At 38.8% G+C, this 10,034-nt stretch overlaps 1 protein-coding gene and 1 long non-coding RNA gene across 2 annotated transcripts in view; one reads left to right on the forward strand and one right to left on the reverse strand.

Moving 5' to 3' along the window:
- On the reverse strand, positions 1 to 7,706 carry LOC147842322 (uncharacterized). Its single transcript, XR_015499323.2, has 5 exons — positions 7,601 to 7,706; positions 7,379 to 7,463; positions 2,508 to 5,236; positions 245 to 1,363; positions 1 to 128 (listed from the first exon to the last, which is right to left on the reverse strand). It is a non-coding gene; the product is annotated as an uncharacterized LOC147842322 (long non-coding RNA).
- A 54-nt stretch (positions 7,707 to 7,760) lies between these two features.
- Positions 7,761 to 10,034, forward strand: part of pde9aa (phosphodiesterase 9aa) — a 54,394-nt gene continuing 52,120 nt past the window's right edge. The window contains exon 1 of the mRNA XM_087267653.1: positions 7,761 to 7,991. Coding sequence (XP_087123779.1) covers positions 7,929 to 7,991 — 63 coding nt within the window. The 5' untranslated portion in view covers positions 7,761 to 7,928. The remainder of the gene's footprint in view (positions 7,992 to 10,034) is intronic.

Here is a 10,034-nt window from a genome sequence, read left to right on the forward strand (position 1 = left end):
TAACGTCTACACCTACCACAACCCTAACCCAACCTCACAGTAACCTGTTGTGTTTTAGTAACGTCTACACCTACCACAACCCTAACCCAACCTCACAGTAACCTGTTGTGTTTTAGTAACGTCTACACCTACCACAACCCTAACCCAACCTCACAGTAACCTGTTGTGTTTTAGTAACGTGTACACCTACCACAACCCTAACCCAACCTCACAGTAACCTGTTGTGTTTTAGTAACGTGTACACCTACCACAACCGTAACCCAACCTCACAGTAACCTGTTGTGTTTTAGTAACGTCTACACCTACCACAACCCTAACCCAACCTCACAGTAACCTGTTGTGTTTTAGTAACGTCTACACCTACCACAACCCTAACCCAACCTCACAGTAACCTGTTGTGTTTTAGTAATGTCTACACCTACCACAACCCTAACCCAACCTCACAGTAACCTGTTGTGTTTTAGTAACGTCTACACCTACCACAACCCTAACCCAACGTCACAGTAACCTGTTGTGTTTTAGTAATGTCTACACCTACCACAATCCTAACCCAACCTGTTGTGTTTTAGTAACGTCTACACCTACCACAACCCTAACCCAACCTCACAGTAACCTGTTGAGTTTTAGTAATGTCTACACCTACCACAACCCTAACCCAACCTCACAGTAACCTGTTGTGTTTTAGTAATGTCTACACCTACCACAACCCTAACCCAACCTTTTTGTATTGTAAGTTCTTTCCACTTAGAAGTCTCCGGGATGCAGCAATACATACTTGGGCCAAACAGAAACACCAGCTTTCCTTCCCCATAATCCACCCACTCCCTGGGCTAACCAAAGCATGAGCTGGCCTCCATTCATGGTGCAGGTTTTGGCATCCATCATTCCCCCTCTCTTTCTTTCCCATGTTACACCTGCTCACAGCCCAAATGCGAAGCTGGCGTCTCTATTGGGCCAAATCCCAACACTGTCGCTTCCCTAAATGTTTCTTTTCTTCTCTCTCGCTTTCGTCACTGGGTTAATTTTTATCCCTGGTTGTGAGCTTTCCTCCACAAAGGTCCTGGTGGCACCCCTAACATCTTTCTACAGCTATGCAACAGCTCCTTATTTCTCCAAACCCTGTTGCCCTGGACCCTTCTTTTATCCTAAACTCCATCAGGACCCAGATCCTTTCAGATGCAGACATTGGTTTATTTTATTTTCTTTCACCAATTTCACCTCTTCCTACTACAGCTTGAAGGGAAAATGGGGAGCTTTCACAGGGCCAGGCTAGACCTTGAGCTCTAACCTCTTTCTCCCAATGAGGGTTGGACCCTGGGCTTGAGAATCTTTCTGAGCTCTGGAGATGGGTCTGGATGCAGACCTGGGGCCTCATGTATCAACGCTGCGTACGCACAAAATTTTGCGTACGCCAGGTTTCACGCTCAGAATCGCTCACGTTTGGATTTACTAACAATGAACTGAACGTGGGAATGTGCGCAGGTTCACGGCAGCTTTCTGGCAGGCGTACGCACATTTTTTGTGCGTGTCTGTTTTATTTCCATTGGCGACTCCTAGAGGCAGTTGTGTTAAATTGCTCTCTACAAAGTGTCTGATCCTTGCAATGGCAGCTGTATGAGACGGGTTCATATAGTAGGTATGTAAGATTTCCATACCATACAGTTGACCAGCTAAACATTAAAGCGCAATTTGCAGCGGTCGCCTGTTTTCCCAATGTAATCTGAGTGATCTACCGCACGCACATTGCTATAAAGACACTATCTGAAGATGAATTTGCATGCGTGAGTCAGAAACATTTCCATTCAATAAATGTGCAAATAAAATATGATGCACAAACTTATTGATGATTCCTACTAGTCTTTCTCTTAATAAATAGTGGGCAAAATCTGATATGTAGCGGGGAAAAAAAGAAGAAAGAATTCATCAGACGCTGGATTCGAGCCGAGTTTATGCTCGTACGTGTCAATACATGATCACATGCTTCTTCTGAGGTGCGCCACTGAGACTGCTAAGGTTACTGCAACATTTTTCAGTTATAAACCACACTATTTCTTTTTTAAATGCACTCAGTGCGATGTTCAGACCCAACTGTGTTAACCGTATCAGCTAAACTCTCCCACTCTATTTTTTTCTTTTGTTGTTAATTCCGGAGAACAAACTTGCAAATAACACCGCTTTTCTCCGGTCTACCTCCGAAAGCAGCACCTCCAATTCACATTCTGTTCAAAGTTTCTCTTTTTGCTTGATTTTGCCGTTGCTTTTTCGTTGGGTTTTGCCGTTAGCATAGTCATTAGCATATTCATACGGGGGAGGAGGCAGGGAGGGGTTTTGTGCTCGTGCATGTTGCGCTCAGTTTCACGTTCATTCAGATGTACAAAAGAATATGCGTGAGATTCGGCGTACGCAGTGTTTCATACATCTGAATTTTTTCTGCGTACGCACATTTACAGCTTTGTGCGTACGCAATGTTTTAGTAAGATTTCCACGCAAGTCTTCGTACATGAGGCCCCTGATGCAGTGCAATCTGAGCTGCATCCAATGCTTCTTAAGGTGCTCACCTAACCCCACCCTTAAACCTACCCCTCACAGTGACATCACTCACTCCATTGAGTGCATTGTGTCTGACATTGCATCGCTGAGTGATGCAATTTCAGCTTGCATCATAAAGACTGCATCCAGATACTTTTGGAGCTCCGAGCACTCTCTCTGTGACAGCAAGTCAAACATGCAATATCCTATCCATCTGTAAGAACAAACTTGTGAAATCTGAGTTGTTCACAGTCATTATCCACGTTATCACAAAATTGCCCATGTTTATCAAAATGTGCACTTTTGAACGCTAGCCAAAGCTATTTTTTGGTAACACTTTTGTTTATGGGGTGACGCACTGGCACAGTAGTGCTGTCACCTCACAGCAAGAAGGTTGCTTGGTTGCTGGTTGGAGCCTCAGCTCAGTTGCCGTTTCTGTGCGGAGTTTGCATGTTCTCCCTGTGTTCGTGTGGATTTCCTCCAGGTGCTCCAGTTTCCCCCACAGTCCAAAGACATGTGGTACAGGTGAGATGGGTAGGCTAAATTGTCCGTAGTGTATGAGTGTGTGTGTGGATGTTTACCAGAGATGGGTTGCGGCTGGAAGGGCATCCGCTGCGTAAAAATGTGCTGGATGAGTTGGCGGTTCATTCTGCTGTGGCGACTGCGGATTAATAAAGGGACTAAGCCGACAAGAAAATGAATGAATGAATGAATGAACTTTTGTTTATGGGCGATGTGGTGGCAGTGGGTAGCTCTGTCGCCACACAGCAAAAAGGTTGCTGGTTCAAGCCTCAGCTAGGTAAGTTGGCATTTCTGTGTGGAGTTTGCATGTTCTCCCGGTGTTCACATGGGTTTTCTTTCAGTGCTCTGGTTTCCCCCACAAGTCCAAAGACGTGGTATAGGTGAATAGGATAAGGAAAAATTGTCCTTTTTGCATGTCTGTGATTGAGTGTGTATGACGTACCTGCGTCATTTGCGTCGGTTTACTCCCATTCATGAATTCGCTCGCGGAGCATTATGGGATAGCGCAGTGTGCAAGAGATGTGCACTCCAGAATCTTGCCGGAAGTAGTAAGTCATTTGGGTACTTCTCGCATGCTGTTTTTCGAATTCTATGAATTCGGACATACTACCCGCTTCGCATACTGATTTAAGCATACTGTATAGTATGGAAGTATGCAGTTTCGGACGCAGCACTCGTGTCTGTTTGCTGTATATATTGTCCATGTAATCAGTCTTTGAGCAGCTCCCAGCTGTGTGTGTAATCAAAGAAGAACCGAAACAGGTGTGAGTGTGTGGTGCGTGACAGGATTTGTAGTTTCGTTGGTGACAGGATTGTATTCCGGGTGATCGTGAATGTTTTCCAGCAATCTACTATAAACTATTAACCAGCTATTTATCAATAGTCAGTAAGCTTTAGGTTATGGGTAGGGTTAGCGATAAAGAATAAGATAATACGTTATGATTACTAGTGAACAGTTAATATCTAAATAATAGGCATGTAATAAACTAGTAGTCAGTAGCATCAATTATGACCTAACGTGTTTATTCGTTTAGCTCAGTATTTTGGTTTGTCCATGGGACAAAAGCAGCTGCATTAATGAGAAAGTTTGAAATAAAAAATGAAAGCTTCAACAAAAAAGTCTGACCCCCTGTATTTATTTTCTGGCCAATGATGTCAGAATTACAGGTATTTTGGAATGGATATGTGAAAGGTGCTTTTGTGGAAAGATAACAAACTGTCCTTGTCTGTGTGTGACACAGCTGGGCAAGATTCTCCCCACTCACACCTGAATTCCCCTGAATTCTGATTAGCAATGCACCTGCATGTCATGACCTCAGCCCATTGAAATCAGCCCTACGCTCCATTCATTGCCTGGCCTTGATGCTAACTAGAAGGACTGCACTCCTCACAATCAGAGTCTATATCTTATTCCAAGTTCACTTACTTCTCTTGTTTCCTATGCGTCTCTCCTTCCTAGTGTGGTTTCTCCTGGTCCTTCCTTTGGTTGTCATCATTTCCCCGCATTTGTCTATCTGTGTGCCTGGCTTCCATAACTCCTTCGGTCCCTCCAAGTCATCAGGGGCCTCATGTACAAAGACTTGCGTTGAATTAATACTAAAACATTACGTACGGACAAAGCTGTAAATGTGGATACGCAGTAAAAAGTTCAGATGTACGAAACATTGCATACGCGGAATCTCAAGCATATTCTCTTTGTACATCTGAATTATGTACTTGAAAATGAGTGCACATGCACAATCGCAAAACCCCTTTCTGCCTCCTTCCCCATATACATATGGTAATGACTCTACTTTGGCAAAACCAAATGAAAAGCAAGACAAAAGCAAGCAAGAAGAGAAACTTTACAGAATGTGAATTGGAGGTGCTCCTATCGGATGTAGACCGGAGAAAAACTGTGTTATTTGCAGGTTTGTCCTCCGGAATAAATAACAAAACAAATTAAATACAGTGGGAGTGTTTAGCTCTCGCGGTTAACGCAGTGGGGTCCGAACATAGCACTGTGAGTGAAGTAAAAAAAGAAATGGTCTGATGTAAATGTGCAGGTTAAGAGGAGAACAGCGACGCACTGTCAAAATGTGGACAGGAATAAACGGGGGAACAAGGGATGCTGAACTGACATCCTTTGAGGAGAGAGTTGCATCAATTGTGGGTGACACTTTACCGTCTGGAGTAGTATCCATATCTGTGGGAGACATAGATGTATTAGAGGAACACCTTGTTAGGGCGGTATTGCAGTGCCCCTCCGCTCTTATCAAGGCAGCGCCACTGGCATTTCAGCTGCCTAATCGCCTGCTCTACAACTGACCAAATGGGAGAATGGGCATCATTGTATCTGCGTTCTTGATCAGCTTGTGGGTTGTTGAGGGGGGTTAACAGCCAGGTCTTTAATGGATAACCGCAGTCTCCTAATATGCAGTTAAATTATTACGCTAAATAAAAAAAAATCAAAACTTAGCTAGAATAACATCTTTAAATACATTACTCACCAAGAAGCCACCTATCGCGCACCTTGCCACCTTGAAGTTTCCTTTTTTAATTTAAAGGAAAAGTCATTACTGTAATTTTTTACATATTTACTGGTATTACTGTGTGTAATGGGCTAATGGCAGGCTTTTTTTGTGGGCGTGGGGGGGTAGAACAAAAGTGCCAGACATGCTACTTGTTCAGTGAAAAATCTGTATCTGTTCTGTCTCAAAACATATCTTCTGAAAAATAATCAAAAATAGATTTACATTTTTAAAAAAGTTCAAGATCTCCAAAGCACGTTTAATGATGCACTCACTTCTTGGTTGGGGCTCTCTTTGTATGAATTACTGATTCATTGCAGTATCAGCACCAATGAGTTTACTCACTTTTATAATTAAAGTAAACGAATCACTTCACCCTTATGCACTGTTCAAATTTACTACCCTTTTGTTATGTTAGGGATGAAAACAACCACTAAATTATGCACTATGAACTAAATTATGCACTCAGTTTTGCATAAACCTGTTAATCAACCTCAGTCCTGATCAAAACTACTAAACTGTTCACAAAATTATAGGATTTTAGTTTGTTAATTGACAAATTCACAAATGATATCACAGATTTGGTGAAAAAAATCACACAAAATGATGTATTTTCAACATAAAGTAGTTGTGGACTGGATTATTTTTCCTTTTATCACAGTCTTGGCAATTAAAGACTTAAAATCCTGTAATTATCTAAACAAATTAGTAGTTTTGATCAGAACTGAGGTTGATTAGCAGATTTATAAAAAAAAATCTACTGAATTAATCTAAGCATATTTACTGCAGTTTAATTTTAGTGGATGTTTTCATCCCTAACATAAGAATTGGGATCTAAATGGGTCTTTAAAAAGTGTGTTGTTGAGTTTTTATTTATTTATAGTTTTTCTTCAAAATATGTCAAAATAAGATTTGTCACCAAATATCATTTCATTTGCTGAAACACAAAAAAATGTTATAGCCAAAATAAGACTCAAAACCACTCGAGAGTGGATGAAAACATCCCTAACAGCATATAAGGGTTAAGAAGCAACAGGCTTCATCACTTTTTATTTAATAAAGTCAACTAGGCTAATTGCTTCTTACATTGCATCGTTGGGTCAAATGTTTCTTATCTCCCTCTTAAAGATGTGCTATTGACTTTATTCTGCAATGTGGAAGTAAGCTCCCAGTTATTGTTTTAGAACTTCCGATTCATTTGCCAACAGGGGAAATTACTATAGGAATAACTAACAGCAGTAAACAGTCAAACTACATACTCAATAGACAATTGTGGTTATGACAGTACGTGAGAATAAAAATAACTTAAGAAAATACAAGTTTGCAACATCAAACCACATAACAAGCTTTTTTTTCAGCTAAAAATTTAAGAAAAGAAAATGAGACAATAGTCTTGAGCCAATAAGGTTTCAATGGCTGTGAATGCTTGTACTTGAAAGAATGAGGTTAATAGAGTTTAGGTCAGGAGCGATGGCTGTCCAATCAAGCACATGCAGTAAAATCATGATCAGCGAAGCAGTTCAGAAGTACTTTTGTCACATTATGCAGGGGCAAAAGAAAATTGACATCTCCAAAAAAAATAATAATAAAAAAAATAACTTGTAACATAAAAAAGAAAATCTCTAACATAAATCTCTACATCTTCTGGTAGATAATACATGGACTCTGATCTTGATAAAGGACAGAGAACCAACATCAGCAGATGACACAGACCCTCCAAATAATCATAGACTCTGAAAACACTTTACATTTACTTCAAGAGATGTGGATTTGTTAACTCTCCAGCTCTTTTTTTATTTATGACATACATGGCTCACCGTCTTTGTAAAGGGTGTTGATGATCGTTTTCATGATAGCAGTATCCCTAGTTACCTTCATGTTTTGGACTAGCCCAGGAGGAACCTAGCATTAAAAAAACAAAGAAATAAAAACTAACTAATTAAGCTCTTAATTTAACAATATTGATTTTTTTTCATTTTCATTGAATTTCATACAGGCTATTAAAAGTCATAAACATCCGAATAAAAGCAAACATATACCAAAAAACTCGAAATATTAGCTCTGGAAATATGCCTGCTTCATGACCCTTCGGTTTCACACTGCGCTGCATCCTCGCGCGTCCTTGTAGAGCTCGGTTACTATGGTGATCACAAGAAGTGCGCGCGCTTCTTCTCTTCCCGCGCGCGCACTAGTGGGAGTGAAAGGGGGGGCGACGAGTTAAGAGATCAGTGGCAATGAGCAACACAGTCTCTACGACGTTGTTAAATCTGCTCCGGTTCAAAGACACGGTCAGAACTTTCTATTAGGTCCGTCACGGAGGCACAGAACGACAGTCCCGGGCAGCGGAGGCTGAGAGCGGGGAGCGAGATGGGCAGCGCGTCCTCGGCGTATCGGATGATTTACCTGGAGGTGGACGGACGCGTTCAGAAGGTACAAACAAAACCCTCGAGTGACGCTCAAACTCTCACTACTCGCATGTCTGTGTGTGTTTGGGGATAAATGTGGGGATTGAAGGACAACTGGGTTAGGAAAGTTCTTTCAGTATCTGGGAAATCATGTTTATAATATGTCCCCTTTAGGTAATACAAACATGACGATTGGGTACAAATTTGGTTAAATAAACCAAAATTACGTGTTTTATTTTCCATTATTATTTTACTTGAAATAGCTTTTGTTATTGTTGTTTTTATTACTTTATTGTTACTGTTATTGGCGTTAATCTTATAATTATATTAGTATACCTTTTAGTAGTAATAATGATAATAACAACAACAATTATAATAATATTTGTTTATGTTATTTAAGGTTATTTTTTCCCTATTTTTCTTAAATGAGTAATAAATATACATACTCATATAGCTAATCACTGTATTTTGTATTTACAAATCTCAGTGCATTTACATTAGTTAAATATTTTGCCCAAATTGCCTTTTGTTTCACATAATATTTATATCCATCATAAAAATAGCCATTGGATAAACAACATTGTAAGAAGCTAATTCAGTCCTTAAACTTGAAGAAGTCATAAACTTAAAACCCTAAAATAAAAATAATAATATTTAAATTACTAAAATAACTCAAATATTAATTAAACGACTAAAATGACTAAAAGCATGCATGGCTGATAACAAAAATAACAAAAGTGTTGTTTTACCATTATATGCAATTTATTAAATATATTACATTTCATTGAGTTGTTATTATTATTTTTACATTTATTTTAAGTTAGTTAATACAAACACTATACAAACATAGTGTGCACTATATGCAGAGCATGGATACAAGTCAAGTGAAAAAATGTAATAAGTATTTAATAATTTAAGATATTTTGAGCCTAATTATTGTATTTCTTAATTTATTAATACAATCAAATTATTTTAATATGATTTTATAAAACTTGGATTTAAAAATTCTCTTTCTAATTGCTACCTTCTGGTATCATGATCCTATCTTTTACATTAATGTGTTGAGGCCAGCTAAAATGTTTTTTATATGTTTTATTTTTTAAATTCTTAAAATTCTTCTTTTGGAATAACAAAATGACTACATGAGATTACTGATGTTACAAGACTGATTATCAGTTTTTACATTTGCTGTGCATCAGTTCATATTTTCACATAATAAACATGTAATATGACTTTGAACATCAAACCATTAGCATTTTTGAACTGTTCATTTTCTCTCCCACACCCTCTCAGTCAGTGTGTCCTGTTTGCCTTCATAAAACCTTTTATTAGTTTTTACACACCGAGTTCCTGATGCTTCACCACATTATAAAACTCCTCGAGTATCATGTTTGCTGGAGACTCTGCTCTTGACTCTGTTTTAAGTAAACAGTTTGATGCTCTTTAATAATGTTTCTAATTTAATATATCAGGCACGACTGGTACAGTATCAGTTCATTTACAGGTATCCAAGTGACAATCATTGGTGACTGTTGGATGTTTGTTGGTTACATTATATAAGTTGCATAATTCACTAGTATCACCAGTAAACTAGATTTACTAGTAGATTTACTAATAGTGAACGGATTAATTGGTATTCATTAGATTCACTAGTATTCATAGTGAACTGATTCATTGGTATTCACAAGATTCACTAATATTCACTAGATTCAGTAGGATTACTAGTGAACTAGATTCACTTGTACCATTAGTGAACTATATTCACAAATGTTCACTAGAATAACTAGTGAACTGATTCATTGGTATTCAGTAGATTTACTAGGATTTACTGGATTCACTATTTACTAGAATCACCATAACTAGTGAGCTAGATTCACCAGTGTTCACTAGATTCACTCGAATAACTAGTGAACTGATTCATTGGTATTCAGTAAATTTACCAGTATCACTAGTGAACTAGATTCACTAGTGTTCGCTAGATTCACTTGAATGACTAGAGAATTGATTCATTGCTATTCAGTAGATTTACTAGTATCACTAATGAACTGATTCATTGTTGTTCACTGGA

The sequence above is a fragment of the Danio rerio genome, chromosome 9, assembly GCF_052040795.2.
Source record: "Danio rerio strain M-AB ecotype USA chromosome 9, GRCz13ab, whole genome shotgun sequence".
NCBI lineage: Eukaryota > Metazoa > Chordata > Actinopteri > Cypriniformes > Danionidae > Danio > Danio rerio.